The sequence below is a fragment of the Ranitomeya imitator genome, chromosome 3 (assembly GCF_032444005.1).
Source record: "Ranitomeya imitator isolate aRanImi1 chromosome 3, aRanImi1.pri, whole genome shotgun sequence".
Lineage (NCBI taxonomy): Eukaryota > Metazoa > Chordata > Amphibia > Anura > Dendrobatidae > Ranitomeya > Ranitomeya imitator.
Genome location: NC_091284.1, coordinates 844119437 through 844136694, shown reverse-complemented (window position 1 = coordinate 844136694; position 17258 = coordinate 844119437). Strand labels below are relative to the sequence as shown.

The window sequence follows — 17258 nt, the reverse complement described above, 5'->3', positions numbered from 1 at the left end:
ATCGGTCCATGTTATCATCTCTTCCCATGTCTCTCCACATCGGTTCATGTTCTCATCTCTTCCCATGTCTCTCCACATCCGTCCATGTTCTCATCTCTTCCCATGTCTCTCCACATCGGTCCATGTTCTCATCTCTTCCCATGACTCGCCACATCCTTCCATGTTCTCACCTCTTCCCATGCCTCCCCACATCCGTCCATGTTCTCATCTCTTCCCATGCCTCTCCACATCGGTCCATGTTCTCATCTCTTCCCATGACTCGCCACATCGGTCCATGTTCTCATCTCTTCCCATGTCTCTCCACATCCGTCCATGTTCTCATCTCTTCCCATGCCTCCCCACATCCGTCCATGTTCTCACCTCTTCCCATGCCTCCCCACATCCGTCCATGTTCTCACCTCTTCCCATGTCTCTCCACATCCGTCCATGTTCTCATCTCTTCCCACGTCTCTCCACATCGGTTCATGTTCTCATCTCTTCCCATGTCTCTCCACATCTGTCCATGTTCTCATCTCTTCCCATGCCTCCCCACATCCGTCCATGTTCTCACTTCTTCCCATGCCTCTCCACATCGGTCCATGTTATCATCTCTTCCCATGTCTCTCCACATCGGTTCATGTTCTCATCTCTTCCCATGTCTCCCCACATCGGTCCATATTCTCATCTCTTCCCATGTTTCTCCACATCCTTCTGTCTTCTCATCTCTTCCCATGTGTCTACACATTGTCCCATCTTCTCTTCCCATATCTCTGCATACCGTCCTGTCTTCTCATTACACATTGTCCTGTCTTCTCATCTTTTCCCATGTCTCTACACATCGTCTTGTCTTGTCATCTCTTCCCATATATCTTCACATCGTTCTGTCTTCTCATCTCACCCATTTCTACACATCAGTCCATGTTCTCAGCTCACCCATGTCTCTACATATTATACTGTCTTCTCACAATTTGGATTGTAGATATGACATGAGACGTCATTTAATGTGTACTGAGATGAGCAGAAGCATGGAACTGACACACCTTGAGGGATGTTTTCATCTTTCCTGTGTTGTAGTTTTCCTGTAGGAGAGAGCTATGGTCAGTAATGTCCAGAAGACTGGTCTACTGTTTCTGCATTCTGGGCCTAGTGGACTTGGTTTCCAGTGTAGAGATTTGGGGGCTGTTGTCTCTTGCTTGTTCCTCTTCATATCTTTGTGTATGACTTATGCTGGCAGGGCATTAGGATACATACCTTTTTGCTGCAGTTTTTAAGCAATAATATTTGGTGGATAAAATATGCAGCGTTTTATAGAAGCAGCATAATGATTGAGATTTCTGCAATCTCGCGCACATGCTGATTTATTTTCTTCCGCTCATCTTTTGACCCAACACTCGGGATGTCCATTCTTTCATTATGTTTTCTGCGCTATTCACCGATTCAAGTAGAAGCACAACAAATCGGCACATATTACACAACATTTTTCTTGTCGCCACTGCAAAAGCTGAACGTGTGAACATACCCTTATAACCTCACAGGCTTTATTGTACGGTACCAAGACTTGTAAATGTTTCTCCCATCGCTCTGCAGGGCGTCTGTGGGGCGGCACAGTACATTTATGACTTTCTTACACACGTCTTTTCTTGCCGAATGCTGTGGTAAGATATTATTCGGCCTGGGAAACCCTTCAGCATCTCTGTAGGCAGGAGGGATGAGCGTTACTCAAGGACCTCTTTTGCTCGCCGACCATGGTTCTAGTGCAGGTCTGTCCTCGTAGGCCCCGTGGTCTGATCATTCCTACTTTCATTGCAGGATCAAGATGTCTGAAGGAATAATGAGCAAAGCGGCCACAATGGAAATTCCCATCAGCAGTAATGGGGTCTCCGGGACAATCAATGAAGATGAGAGTTTGGAACAGGTATTGTGTCCATGTTGTCCACATGTCCAGCCAGTGACCAAGGTTCTTCTATCGTTGCCGGCCAGCACGTGGCCTTCTCTCCTTTACTGCTGTCACGTCATCAGTGTGAAGCTGTAAAGTCACCAAGCGAGTTGTGCTGATTTTCAGCCACATTTGAGGATTTTCCCCTGATCCGATCCCCATCTGGTGTTTAACTCTCAGATGAGCGGATCCCCGGACAGGAATAGTCCGTTATATTGGTAGCATTGAGGTCGATCTTCTATGTGGAGGCTTCTCCATTGGAGCTGGTGTCTCTCCATATGTCCCCCTTTTAAGATTGCGTTCTTCAACCTTTCCGATCTTTAATTTGCAGTATGCTCTTCAATCCTCTACAGTGCCCCTCCTGCCCATGGCAGAGTCGGGTATTGCAGCACATCCCCATTTTAGTCTGTGGGACCAGACTTGGAGCTGTAGGGAACATTTCCCATGATCGTTGTCAGACTACTTTCCTGGTATCTGAGGAGCTAGTCTGCTTAGTTGTCTATTTTGGGTCAAGAATGGATAAAAACTGGAAAGACAATGGGTTAAAAAGCTGAATGTGAAGGCACAGCCCCTATGTCAGCTGAAGAAGCCCACCATATGGAGTAACGGGAGAGTGGAAGTAAGTGGTGTCCGTCCGCGCTGCCAGTGGTCCACGATGTAACCCCTTAGTGACCGGCCCAATATGTGGAAGTCTGACGTGTCCCTTTATGTAGCCTGTAGAACATTTCCCACTGGTTTTCAGATTGTTTTTTCTTGACACTTTGTACTTTATGGTAATGGTAAATTTAGGTCGCTATGTTTTGTGTTTATTTAGTATAATATCTGAAATTTGACAAAAAAAAAATTCAATTTGCAAACTCTGAATGACTAATTCTTTAATCCAGATAGTCCTTATAACATTTCCCTTATGTCGGCTTTACATCCGCACCATTCGGAAAATGTTCTTTTATTTTGATCTCATTTTAGAAGGTTTTTTTAATGAAGCCGTCATTTTTTTCAAGGTAATTTACAAACCTTATTTTTTGGGGACCTGTTCAGTTTTGGCGTGACTTTGGGGGTCCTATATATTGGAAGCCCCCAAAAGTGATACCATTTTAATAAGACCACCCCCTGACATACTGACAACTGCTTTCAGGTGGTTTATTAACCCTTCAGGTGCTTTTCAGGTTTTTTTTTTCCCACCTAAATGTTGATAATGTCTGAATTGGCCGCTATGGCTGGTGATTAATTGTCCGTGAACTGCCATGGCAAAGATCAGGACCACACAATCAAGATCTCAGGGTGCCGATGGGGTGAAAGAGGGAGACCCCACCCTCCATTATCCATCTAGATGCCGTAGTCCGCATTTTAGGGGTTAAATGGCCATAGTCGGTGCCAGCACTGATCGTGGCTGATGCAGCAGGGTGTCACCTATAGTGGACAGCGGCCATCTTGTCACCCGTCGGGCGATGCTAGCCTCTTATGTCGCAGGTCAGTAACAAGACATATTGGTGGTCTCTAAGGGGTTCAGAGACCAATAAACTGTTGCACTTTGTCCTGATGAAGAAGTCAGTGAACTTGGAAACGCTGACGAGTTAGGCTACTTTCACACTGGCGTTTTTTTTAATACATCGCAATGCGTCATTTAGGGGAAAAAACGCATCCTGCAAAGTTGTTTGCAGGATGCGTTTTTGCCCCATAGAGTAACATTACCGACGCATCGCGACATATTAGCACACGTCGCAACCGTCGTGCGACGGTTGCGCCGTGTTGTGGCGGACCGCCGGGAGCAAAAAACGTTAAATGTAACGTTTTTTGCTCCAGACGGACCGCTTTTTCGGACCGCGCATGTGCGGCCGGAACTCTGCCCCCACCTCCCCGCACCTCACAATGGGGCAGCGGATGCGCCGGAGAATGCATCCGCTGCACCCGTTGTGCGGCGCTAACAACGCTAGCGTCGGAATCTATAACGCATTGCGTCGGGCCGAATTCCGACGCTAGTGTGAAAGTAGCCTTATAGCCGCATTGAACCTTTTTGGGCCTCTTAGAACATCCTGGACCATTGGCTGCGTGGACTTCCCATCGCACATATTTTGGGTCGGGCACAGGACGATGTCTGACAGCCCCAAATCAAGGAAAAGTAGCCTATAAAGGGCCCAAGACTAATGCATACGTCTGCGCATAGACCCTCTGCTCCTGCTCCCAAGACCCCTCTCCTCTCGCAGATCACAAGTCTTACCTCTCTGATGTCTGTCTGTAGGATCTGCAGCAAGTCATGGTGTCCGGACCCAACCTCAACGAGACGAGCATTGTGTCTGGCGGATATGGAGGAACCACGGAAGGGATCATTCCCACCAGCAGTCTGAAAGGTAAGAGCGTGCCCGGGCGATGGGTTCCTCTATGTCCTGTGGAAAGGTCCGGGGTTGGTGAGACGGTCTATCACAGGGTGCCTGGCCCAGGAATGCCTCTACATAGATGAAGCTTATAGGGGATAGATCTTGGAATAATAATAACTTCCATAATTGGATGTGATTAAATAAAAAGTTTCTGTGCGGAGACAATAAATGCGCCCATACTGTACTGTATAATGGTCGTGTCCGACCATGCAGGGACATGGTGTGATCATAACGCATCAGACAGGGAGGACGCAGAAGAGAAGATACAGACATTACAGCCGGGGATCACAGCTGATGCTTTGTGTGAGGTGTCAGGAAATAGGAAGGAGTCCTTATTGCTTCCATTACACATACAGAGCTCTCGGCTGCAGTCTCCTCTGCCTGCTAACACAAGGCTGGAATTTTAAGCCACTCTTCCTCCCTCCCTCCCCTGCTATATAGGCTGGAATTCTAAGCCACTCTTCCTCCCTCCCCTGCAATATGGTGGTAATGTGAGACCAGCTGCCAACTCCGCTGAGGACGTTTTATGGCTTCAAAGTGAAAGTACAAGTAGAACACATGGGAATAACCCGGGTTTCTTGGTCCTTGCAAATGTAAATATCACAGCACCCATTAATGATAGGAGTGGGACAAATACATTTTTGACATGAGCCTCGGTAGAACTATCAGCCAGTGAGTTTTCTAGGTTCCAGAACCAGCACAATTGAGAAATGGATTACTACGGGACCGGGTCACCCAGCTACCCCATGTCTATACCATGTTCCAAATTATTATGCAAATGACATTTTTCTCGGATTTTCCTAAATGATCGGTGCAAATGACAGTCAGTCTAATAAAAGTCATCACCCGTTAGATTATACATCGAATTTATTGAAGAAACCTCCCAATGATAACAGTATAATCTCCAAAATGAATAAAACCCCACAATGCACTGCTCCAAATTATTAGGCCCAGTAGAATTTCTAAACATTTGATATAAAGAACTGAAAAGTCTCATATGTTACTATGTTACTATGTATATTTGTGGAATTTGCAGCATTAGGAGGTCACATTCACTGAACAAAAAAGCTATTTAACTCCAAAACCTCCTAACAGGCCAAGTTACATGTAACATAGGAGCCTTCTTTGATTTCACCTTCACAATTCTTGCCTCCATTGATCTTGTGAGTTTTCGGAGAGTTTCTGCTTGTATTTCTTCCCTCCCAGAGCTGCTGTTTTGATGTGAACGGCCTCCCACCCTCATAGATCTTGTGCTGGATGATTGTCCAAAGGTTCTCTATAGGGTTGAGGTCAGGTGAAGATGGAGGCCGCACCATGAGTTTATCTCCTTTATGCCCATAGCAGCCAATGACTCGGATTCTTTGCAGCATGAGATGGGGCATTGTCATCATGAAGATGATTTTGCTCCTGGTTTCTGCTTTTTAGACCATGGAAGAAAGTTGTCAGTCAGAAACTCTAGATACTTTGCAGAGGTCATTTTCACACCTTCAGGAACCTTAGAGCGCCCTTCCAGCTATTTCCCCATGATTCCGACCCAAAACATGACTCCTCCACCTCCTTGTTGAGGACATGGTGGCCATCCACCAACCATGCATTACTCCATCCATCTGGACCATACAGGTTTTTCTCGACACTCATCAGTAAACAAAACTGTTTGAAAATTAGTCTTCATGTATGTCTGGGCCCACTGTAACAGTTTCTGCTTGTGAATACTGTTTAGGGGTGGCCAAATAGTAGGTTTATGCACCACAGCAAGCCTTTGAAGGATCCTACACCTTGAGGTTCGAGGGACTCCAGAGGCACCAGCAGCTTCAAATAACTGTTTGCTGCTTTGTGATGGTATTTTGGCAGCTGCTCTCTTAATCCAATGAATTTGTCTGGCAGAAACCTTCCTCATTATGCTTTTATCTGCATGAACTCTGTCTGTGCTCAGATTCAGCCACAAATCTCTTAACAGTACGATGATCACTCTTCAGTTTTCGAGAAATATCTAATGTTTTCATCCGTTGACCAAGGCATTGCACTATTTAACGCTTTTCAGCAGCAGAGAGATCCTTTTTATTTCCCATATTGCTTGAAACCTGTGGCCTGCTTAATAATGTGGAACATCATTTTTAAGTAGATATGACTAAGAGCAGAAAAATGCGGCAGCACTCACCCTGTAGTGGTCCAATACTTTTATTCAAGACATGAGGATTTACAGCTTCACGGTCCGAGGGAGTGCAGGTGAACGGGAGGTGAGCAGGGAACGACGACGGCCGTTTCACGCTGATCAAGCGCTTCAACAGGTCATCGTCGTTCCCTGCTCACCTCCCGTTCACCTGCACTCCCTCGGACCGTGAAGCTGTAAATCCTCATGTCTTGAATAAAAGCATTGGACCACTACAGGGTGAGTGCTGCCGCATTTTTCTGCTCTTAGTCATATGTACACAGTTGTCTTCCATGCGAGCACCCCCTGCACTGAAGGCTGATTGCTGTGAATCATCGCCACTGATCTGCTGAAAGATAAGGCTGTGCAGCTCGACCTTTTTTTTTCTTTTTGTCTTGGATCATTTTTAAGTAGTTTTCCTTTAATTAGAATCACCTGGAAAACTAGTTATCACATGTGTTTAAGATTGATTTCAGTGATCCATTGAGCCCTGAGACACAATACCATCCACGAGTTTATTTGAAAAACAAAACAATTGAATCTTGACACTTAAATCCAATTTGCATAATAATTTGGAACACAGTGTATACTTAAACGCATCCCTATGGCACACTGAGCATGACGACACCGGTGTCGTCTTTCTATGAGGCTCCTGCGCCAAGATATGTGGGATGATGGTTTTTCATAATGGTAAGAAAGGTGAGTATCCAGCCTCTGAGTGAGGTCACCACAGGGGGAGTGCCTTGGTTTTGGGCTGGGAAATAACTGAGTGGGACAAAAGTCTTCACGTGTCTTTAGTCTGGGGCCTAGCTGCTATATAGAGGGTTGATGCATCTGGATATGTATTCTCGCCCTTCCCCCACAGCACATGGTCAGCCATGAGATAAGATGACATAATGAAATGTGTTTTTCAACTTTAATCCCTTTTTATATGTAATTGTACTGTACATACGATACTTGTTTTCTTTATAATATATTTTTATACCTCTGTAAACACTGCCTACCTTTTTTGGAGTAGAATATAAAATTACTAGCTTTGTCTCTCCTTGCTCTATAACGTACTGTCACGTCCTCTGAAGTGAATTACGCTACTGTTCTGGGTTGGCTCCGGACCCGTTAATAATTAAGAAATCAGAGCTGGCGGCAGCGGAATTTGTCCTGTGCGTTTGGGAGACTTTGTAGCGACAGCGGCATTGATAATTATTGTTCCTGCCTGAGTCGGAGTAGTTATATCACCCTCGCTGCATTGTGCCCATTAGCCAGTACATAGCAGGCAGTCTTTCTGGCGACTAATCATCCTAGGTACAGTACACTGACTGACCTGAGGGTAAGGGGGGCGCCAGAGAGCTGCAAGTTCCAAACCGGAACTGGGAAGTGGGATATAGATAAATCCCCTTCAGAAAGGAACCAGCGGCAACCAAACAACCCCGGTTCATAACCTATTGGTGTGAGCGGCGGGGTTGATAGTTATCCTCCCTGGGATCATTGACAGAGGGTGTAGAAGATATAATATCCTACTGATGAACATAATGTAGATACCATGATGGAGGGTGTACAAGGAGATGTAATGATGGAATTAATGGAGATGACCATGATGGAGGATGTAGAGAATATAATGTGGAAGTAATCTAGTTATCATGATGGAGGGTGTAAAGGAGATGATGACCTAAAGATGGAAGTAATGGCAATACCATGATGGAGGGTGTAGATGAGATAATCTCCAGATGGAGGTTGCTTATAAAATATTTTATTCCTTGAATAGAGGATGAATTTTCTAGCCAGTATGTAAAGTGCTCAGAACAACTTACTAGTTGCCACCGTAATAAATATGAACGATTTATTACGTACAATACCAGTGGAGGCATTGGGTACATGGTCCTCCTGAAATAGTACTAGTTAGCAAACTCTCGGCCGCTAGGTAGCAAACATTTGATCTAGAGCCTATATTATGGTTAAAAGGGGTTCCCCAGCCACCACCAACACTTGAACCGGTCCCTGTTCTAAGGCTCCGCATGTGGTACAAAAAAGACTAAAAATGTCTACAGTGTTCTATGAGTTTCACCCCTGCGACGAGGCAACAAGCAGGCAAGCCAACGGTTAACCCTAACTAATGGAGATCACCGTGGTGGAGGGTGTAGAAGAGATTATATACAATGATGGAAGTAATGGAGATACTGCAATGGAAGGAGTAAAGGAGATGATCTACATTGATAGTAGTGATGGAGATCACCGTGATGGACCTCCTAGGGGTTGTCACACTTTAGAGATCTGTCAATCTTGTGTTTTGGTTGTATGAAGCAGGTTCATGATTGTACTTTTTATCTCCGAACACCTACAGTGCCTTGAAAAAGTTTTCATACCTTTTATGTGATATACCAACAGAAAGTATCAAGTATTTGTGAAGTACAAAGGATGAAACAAATTTGGAATGGAAGGAGTAGGTCAGAACTGCAAACCTAACAAGACATGGCCGTCCACCTAAACTGACAATCCAAGTAAGGAGAGCAATATCTAGAGAAACAGCCAAGAGAGCCATGGTCACTGGAGGAGCAGCAGAGATCCACAGCTCAGGGAGGAGAATCTTCCTATAGGACAGCTATTAGTCGTGTACTCCACCACAAATTTGGCTTTTTTGAAAGAGTGGAAAGAAGAAAGACATTGTTGATAGTAAGCCAGAAGAAGTCCCATTTGCTGTTTTTTTTTTTTTTTTTTTAAAAAACCGTGTTGGGGACACAGCGAGCATGTGGAAGAAGAGGCTCTCCTCAGATGAAACCAAAAGAGAACCTTTGGGGATAAATGCAAAATGCTGCGTGACGGCAAACTAACACTGCACATCACCCTGAAACACCATATCCACCATCACACATGGTGGCAGCATCAAGCTCTGAGGAGGCTTTTCTTCAGCAGGGACAGGGAAACTGGTCAGATGTAATGGGAAACTAAATGGAGCTAAATACATGGCAATCCTGGAAAAAACTTTTTAGAAGACTGCAAAAGACTTGAGACTTGGACGTAGGTACATCTTCCAGCAGTACAAAGACCTTAAACATCCTGCCACAGCTACAATGGATTGTTTAGATGAAAACATATTAATGTGTGTGAATGGTTCAGTCACAGTCCAGACTTAAACCCCATTGTCTGTGGCAAGATTTGAACTTTGCTGTACACAGAAGTCTCCATCCAATCTCACTGAGCAAGTTTGCAAAGAAGAAGGGGTAAAATGTCACCTTTAGATGTGCAACACTGGTAGAGACAGACCTCCAAAAGGCATGATGCAGAAACTGCAGAGAAAGGTGGTGCTACAAAGTACTGACTCACGGGGACTGAATGGCTGAAAGTTGAGCAGGGCTTCAGACAAGGCCGCATCCTGCACAATTTTACCTTCAATTTATATACAGAAGCTTTTTCCTCGAAGGCTGGACTTGCCGAAAAAGGAGAAGGAAACAAAATTGCTGGACGAATCATCAACAATCTTAAATACGCAAAAGATATAACATTGATAGCAAGAAGTGTTGATAGAGTGAAGGGCTTATTACAGTGTGTCAAGATGGAAAGCTCAAACATTGGACTCCTACTCAACACAAGATCAAGATATTTACTACTGACAGGTACAACTGGGGCTGTGAGATGGACGGCAATGACTTGGAAGTTGTAAGAGACTTCAGCCTACTCGGATCGCTGATTACTAAAAAGTGCAGCGATGACACCTGAAATCAGTAGAATAGCTATGGTCCAATCCACAGTGAAGTCACTGGATGAGGTCCTCAAATCAAGGAACATTTCACTGGTGATGACGGCATGACTCGCACATAGTCTGGTCTTTTCTGTGATAACATATAGAGGCGAAACCTGGACGATAAAGAAACTGTAACACCTGTCTGGGGACAGACTTGGCACAAGTCCCTACGTCTGACAGACTTCTAAGAAATCCCAATACCCTTTGACCCCTGTAAAGGAATCTGAATTTACAAAGGACTCAGTGGGATGCTACTATGGAAGGGCTGCCGTCCAGAGGTAAGTGGTCGCCAAGCAGGGTCAGAGGCGAGAGATCACTTCAAGGTCGAAATCAGGATCCATAAGAATAGTCCAAAACAATCCGTGGTAATAACGGGAATATACTCCAATTGGCTGGAGCAGGGAGCTGATAACTTCAGCTGGTAGCATACACACCCATACTGCCAGACTGGAGGAGTCTACAGGTGCTGGCCAATCTAACCTTAGTGGCTGGACAGAGCCCGCCGTCCAGAGCTTCTGGTTCTGACATTTCAATCATCAGTGCCACCCACAGAGGAGCAGGTCCTGGTGCCGCTGTGACCGAAGGAAGACAGAAGAATTGAGGCCTTCAAAATCTGGTGCTGGGGAAGGATGTTATCATACCAAGGATGGCAAGAAGAAAAAATCAAGCCAGACTTGCCATTTTAAGCAAGAATCACCAAACTACGAGTTGCCTACTTTGGACACATCATATGAAGAGACCAATCATTGGAGAAGGACATCATGGCCGGAAGAATAGAAAAGGAAGACCAGCAACCCGATAGTTTGATACTATGGAGATAATGGTGGAGAAGACCCTGGTGGCAGGCCTATCTAGGCTTCCACAAGATTGATCTTTCTTCAGAACGTTCTTCCATCAAGTCGCCATGACTCGAGATCGAGCTGAAGGCCGTCAAATACTAATAATAAAATAATCACCGATTTCAGATTTAGAATTTTTTTTATAATTGACCTCTTTACACTTATCAAATACTTGTTACTTTGTGTTGGTATCGCATAAAATCCCAATAAAATACATTTACTTTGTGCTTGTAGTGGGAAAATTGTGCAAAACTTCACAGGGTATGAATATTTTTTCAAGGCATTGTCTGTTTAGGGGTTTCTGGATGGGTGTTGTAGCAGTGAGAGATGACTTTGGCACATGTTGTAAATTATTATTATCACATACAGTGTCCCAGTTCATGTAATCTTTCCAGTCTATGGATTAACCGCCTCGCTCATGGTTTTTGCTGTCTGGTTTTGTTTAGGGCCTGCTGTGCAGTTTAATCCCAACTACCTTGGACTGCGATTCCTGAGTACAGAGGGACAAGGTCACTGTCTGTTTATATAACCTGAGCTTGTCTCTTCGCCTGGTGGCCTCTATGCATGGGATCTCCTTCACCAGGCCTATCTGTCATAATCTCAACCTTCTGCCACTGGCCAATGTTGGCCCTTTTCCTTGGCTGCTTTTCTTTGCTACTTCTATGAATTTCTTCTAATCATTCACCAAATCCAGGGTTCTCTTTAGGATTTGGGCTTTTATTCTTTTTGTTATTATTAAATTTGTCGCTATTTCTATGGACCTTGAATGGTACCACCCTGCTCTTGCTGCTCCTTTCAGGTTCCACCTCACCGTGGTCCTTCCGCTTGGGACTCTTCTTCTTTTGGGTGGTGGGATCTCCAGCATTTATCACGTCATCTGTGGATAGTTGATAAATGTCATGTGTGGGGAAGACCATTTTAGAAGTAATTTGTAATCTTCAGACTAATGAGATCAAGCCTGAACCGTGGATTTGGTGCGTTCCTGCTCCTCACTTCTCAGGGGAATCCATTCTTTCTCCGAGTTGTCACTGACACTATTACTTCCTTCTTGGTGGCGTCTTTGTGGCTGTTAATTCTTCCTCTTTGGTTTCTTCGGGCTGCTGGTTCTTTTTTTCTGATGCGCTGTCTCTGACCTTGCTAAAAAAGACAACTCTGCTCTTGATTTAACTTTTTTATGATATTTCACAGGATGGATATGACAAGCGATACTGATTAATACGGGGCAGTTTTGTGGTATTGACGTTTTCTTGGATGTGGAGTTTTCTCATATCTTAGGGCAGATTTATGTGATGCAGTTAATTTTGTTTCAGATGTTTCTGCAACAAAAGATCATTCCATTCTTCTGCATTGTGTAGTCTTGGGATGGAAGCTGTTGTGAATTCTGTGGCAGAGCTCCCTCCTGTGGACACAAGTGGTACTTCGGCTGATTCTCTCTGGGAGCTTCCGTGATTCTCTCTGGGAGCTTCCGTTTGTGGAGGAAACTGGTACTGCTGCTTCTGAGTTTCCTCCCTCAGGTGATCTGGTGAGGTCGTTAGGTGCTTCTCTACTTAACCCCACCTAATGCTTTGATCCTGGCTTCCTGTCAATGTTCCAGTGTTGGACTTGTTTTTCTCTGGATCATTCCTGTGGCCTGCTGCTCTCCATAGCTAAGTGCTTCTTTGCTATTTGTTGCTATTTTTTCTGTCCAGCTTGTCTATTTGTTTTGCTGGAAGCTCTGGGACGCAAAGGGTGTACCTCCGTGCCGTTAGTTCGGTACGGAGGGTCTTTTTGCCCCTTTGCGTGGTTTTCTTTAGGGTTTTGTGTAGACCGCAAAGTTATCTTTCCTATCCTTGTTCTGTCTAGAATATCGGGCCTCACTTTGCTGAATCTATTTCATCCCTACGTTTGTCTTTTCATCTTACTCACAGTCATTATATGTGGGGGGCTGCCTTTTCCTTTGGGGTATTTCTCTGAGGCAAGGTAGGCTTATTTTTTCTATCTTCAGGCTAGTTAGTTTCTCAGGCTGTGCCGAGTTGCATAGGGAGCGTTAGGCGCAATCCACGGCTGCCTCTAGTTGTGTTTGGAGAGGATCAGGGATTGCGGTCTGCAGAGTTCCCACGTCTCAGAGCTCGTTCTATTATTTTGGGTTATTGTCAGATCACTGTATGTGCTCTGACCTCCATGTCCATTGTGATACTGAATTGCCTTTCATAACAGGAAGCACATGTATGTCTGCACACTCCGCTCAGATGAGTGTGATGGTTGCAGAAATGACTACAGCACTATGTGCCACATGTGTAGCCACCCGTCTACTTCAGACACATTCAGAGCTTCAGTCATAATTCTACTGGCTTCCTGTGTTGTGAATTATATGAGCTTGAGTGTATGAGCGACGGAGCCAAGAAGGAGGATCACAATCAAGTCTATAAGTGTAGGGAAACGGAGACGGAGCTTCATATCTTTATCCTCAGAGGAGGAGCCCTGTATCTCTTTCCTCGAAGGAGGAGCCTCGTATCTTTCCTCAGAGGAGGAGCATCGTATCTTTTTCCTCGGAGGAGGAGCATTGTATCTCTTTCCTCAGAGGAGGAGCCTCGTATCTCTTTCCTCGGAGGAGGAGCCTCGTATCTTTTTCCTCTGTCAAATAGCATCCTATCTTTTTATTTTCCCTTCATAGAAGGAGCCTCGTATCTCTTTCCTCTGAGGAGGAGCATCGTATCGCTTTCCTTGCAAATGAGTGTTGTATATTTTTCCTCGGAGACGGAGCTTCATATCTTTATCCTCAGAGGAGGAGCATCGTGTCTCTTTCCTTGTAGATGAGTGTTGTATATTTTTCTTTGGAGACGAGGCTTCATATATTTATCCTCGGAAAAGCATCGTATCTTTTTCCTCGGACGAGTAGCGTTGAATCTTCTTTTTTTTTCGCCTTCAGAGGAGGAGCCCTGTATCTCTTTCCTCGGAGGAGGAGTGCTGTATCTTTTTGAATATTTTTTTATATCTTTGTTGTATATTTTTCCTCAGAGACAAAGCTTAATATCTTTTTCCTTCGAGGAGGAGCGTTGTATCCTTTTTTTTTTTTCTGGTTCTTTTAGAGGAGGACCGGTGTATGTGTTTCCTTAGAGGAGGAGGAGTGCTGTATATTTTTCTTTGGAGACGAGGCTTCATATATGTATCCTCGAAGAAGCATTGTATCTTTTTCCTCGGACAAGTAGCGAGCGTTGAATCTTTTCTTTTTTTTTTCTCCTTCAGAGGAGGAGCCCTGTATCCCTTTCCTCGGAGGAGGAGCAGCACCGTATCTTTTTGAATATTTTTTTATATCTTTGTTGTATAGTTTTCCTCAGAGACAAAGCTTAGTATCTTTATCCTTGGAGGAGGAGCGTTGTATCCTTTTTTTTTTTTCTTGTTCTTTTAGAGGAGGACCGGTGTATGTGTTTCCTCAGAGGAGGAGCTCTGTATCTCTTTCCTCAGAGGAGGAACATCGTGTCTCTTTCCTTGTAGATGAGTGTTGTATATTTTTCTTTGGAGACGAGGCTTCATATATTTATCCTCAGAGAAGCATCGTATCTTTTTCCTCGGACGAGTAGCGTTGAATCTTTTTTTTTTCGCCTTCAGAGGAGGAGCCCTGTATCTCTTCCTCGGAGGAGGAGTGCTGTATCTTTTTGAATATTTTTTTTATATCTTTTGTTGTATATTTTTCCTCAGAGACAAAGCTTAGTATCTTTATCCTTGGAGGAGGAGCGTTGTATCTTTTTTTTTTTTCTTGTTCTTTTAGAGGAGGACCGGTGTATGTGTTTCCTCAGAGGAGGAGCTCTGTATCTCTTTCCTCAGAGGAGGAACATCGTGTCTCTTTCCTTGTAGATGAGTGTTGTATATTTTTCTTTGGAGACGAGGCTTCATATATTTATCCTCAGAGAAGCATCGTATCTTTTTCCTCGGACGAGTAGCGTTGAATCTTTTTTTTTCGCCTTCAGAGGAGGAGCCCTGTATCTCTTCCTCGGAGGAGGAGTGCTGTATCTTTTTGAATATTTTTTTATATCTTTGTTGTATAGTTTTCCTCAGAGACAAAGCTTAGTATCTTTATCCTTGGAGGAGGAGCGTTGTATCTTTTTTTTTTTCTTGTTCTTTTAGAGGAGGACCGGTGTATGTGTTTCCTCAGAGGAGGAGCTCTGTATCTCTTTCCTCAGAGGAGGAACATCGTGTCTCTTTCCTTGTAGATGAGTGTTGTATATTTTTCTTTGGAGACGAGTCTTCATATATTTATCCTCAGAGAAGCATCGTATCTTTTTCCTCGGACGAGTAGCGTTGAATCTTTTTTTTTCGCCTTCAGAGGAGGAGCCCTGTATCTCTTCCTCGGAGGAGCCCTGTATCTCTTCCTCGGAGGAGGAGTGCTGTATCTTTTTGAATATTTTTTTTATATCTTTTGTTGTATATTTTTCCTCAGAGACAAAGCTTAGTATCTTTTTCCTTGGAGGAGGAGCGTTGTATCCTTTTTTTTCTGGTTCTTTTAGAGGAGGACCGGTGTATGTGTTTCCTCAGAGGAGGAGCGTTATATCTTTTTATTGGAGACGAAGCGTTGTATTTTTTTCCCTCAGGGGTGGAGCATTGTATGTTTTGTTTTTTTTCCCCTTTGGAGCAGTAATTTCTTCATCTTACAATATTCTATTTTTTCAGGGAGCTTGATCTATGTAATAATGCATCTTTTGGTTACTTTTCCATAAAGCCGATCTCTCACCTGCACAATGGCTGATGATTTGCTCCTGTGTCATAGGTATAGGTCTGGGTCAGTTTTTCTTCCTGTGTAAAGCGTGTTTCCGCAGTAAGGAGGGATTCTGTATTTTTTCTTCTTGTTCCTGCTTGCAGCAGGTGGACTCGTGGACTTGACATGCAGTGTTTCGTCTCGTTTTAAAAATTATTTGGAATAAAGAATTTTCGATTTTATACATTTTCCTGAGCTGGATTCTTTTCCTACTTTCACCGGACTCGTGTAATTACTTTGGAAAAGAGTTCATTAAAGGGGTTCTGCAGACTTTGGGTAAAAGTCTGCAGTCATTCTATGTGGTAATGACATGGCGGCCAGAGCATGGCAGGTATACTTCATGCTCGACCTCGGCAGGGTTTTAAAACTTCACTTTTAATTCTAAACTTCAGATATCTTAAAAGTGTGTGAGTGAAACCAGATCCAAACCGAAGTAGACGAAGCGTAGGTCCACACCGAAATATCTCACATTCCCAGGAAAGTCGTCAGCTGCAATTGGCTCTGTCACAGATTTCATGATTTACAGTGAATTTAATTCCAATATGATGGGTAAAATCCACAGTGAAAAACTCTCATCCATTCCCAGATAGCTTAAAGCGCGAGTGTTGGGTGGAGCAGCGGCGGACATGTGGAGGAACCACGTCGCTGGTGAATCGGGGGATCACTCTACGTGGCGTGTAGGACAGCTGAGTGTGAATGGAGGTCCTCTCTGCCAGTGGTGGCGTCTTGCTTTGTTGGCTCACGTCCAGTAGAAAAGGGACTTCTGGGCTCATTGTAAATCACATCCGGCTTCTTAGGGAGGAAATTCATCTCTTCTTCACTTTTTTTTTGTCCGTTTTTGTGTATTCTTGTCCCTTTCGTTCTCATCAGTGTTTGTGTGCTTGCATCATAACCATTTCTATTTTCGTGCCATTATTTTCTTTCATATTATTCTGACACTTTTCTCTTTACTTCCACCCATCCCTCCTTCCTCCTCATCTTCTATCCACATCTCTCATCCTCCTCACTCCTCACATTTGTCTTCTCCTTCCTTCTTGCTCTTCCTCGTTTGTCTTCCATTTCTCGGGCTCACTTTTCCTTCTTCCTCCTTGTTGCGTCTCATCCTTCTTCATACATCCGGTAGACATGCAGCCATCTATTTGCAGTATTCCCGCTCCACTCATTTCTCCCAGCCAGGCGGCCGCCTGCAGGATAGCCAGTCATGATACCGACGCAGGTAAACGTCTGAGGTGTTCGGATGCGTGTAGAGCGGTAGTGCTTAGATGACTTCTGTGCTTGGTAGAAACCCTCAGACCTTTGGTTTAGTCCCCCTTCTTTATGTTTTGGAATTTAATCAGAAGACTAATGGTTTTCTACACAGTTCTTGTTGGGACTGGATTGGTTTTTGTGACAATTTTCATTACAACAGTTACAGGGAAGGAAAAATGATCTGGTACTCTCAATAACCAGCTGAAAATCTATTACGGTACATCCGAATAGTCAAGCTTCACATCCTGAGACCAGTCCACTGAT

At 44.2% G+C, this 17258-nt stretch overlaps 1 protein-coding gene across 6 annotated transcripts in view; it reads left to right on the top strand.

Moving 5' to 3' along the window:
- Nucleotides 1–17258, top strand: part of ARFIP2 (ARF interacting protein 2) — a 55270-nt gene that overhangs the window by 20492 nt on the left and 17520 nt on the right. For 5 of the 6 annotated variants that reach the window (XR_011319463.1, XR_011319461.1, XR_011319462.1 and 2 more), the window contains exons 2-4: nt 1789–1894; nt 4155–4263; nt 11461–11523. Coding sequence is in view for 3 of the 6 variants with exons in the window: in XM_069759614.1 (XP_069615715.1) it covers nt 1796–1894; nt 4155–4263; nt 11461–11523 (271 nt within the window). In the remaining 3 variants the exon portion in view is untranslated. The remainder of the gene's footprint in view (nt 1–1788; nt 1895–4154; nt 4264–11460; nt 11524–17258) is intronic. The other variant, XM_069759616.1, reaches the window with a different exon arrangement.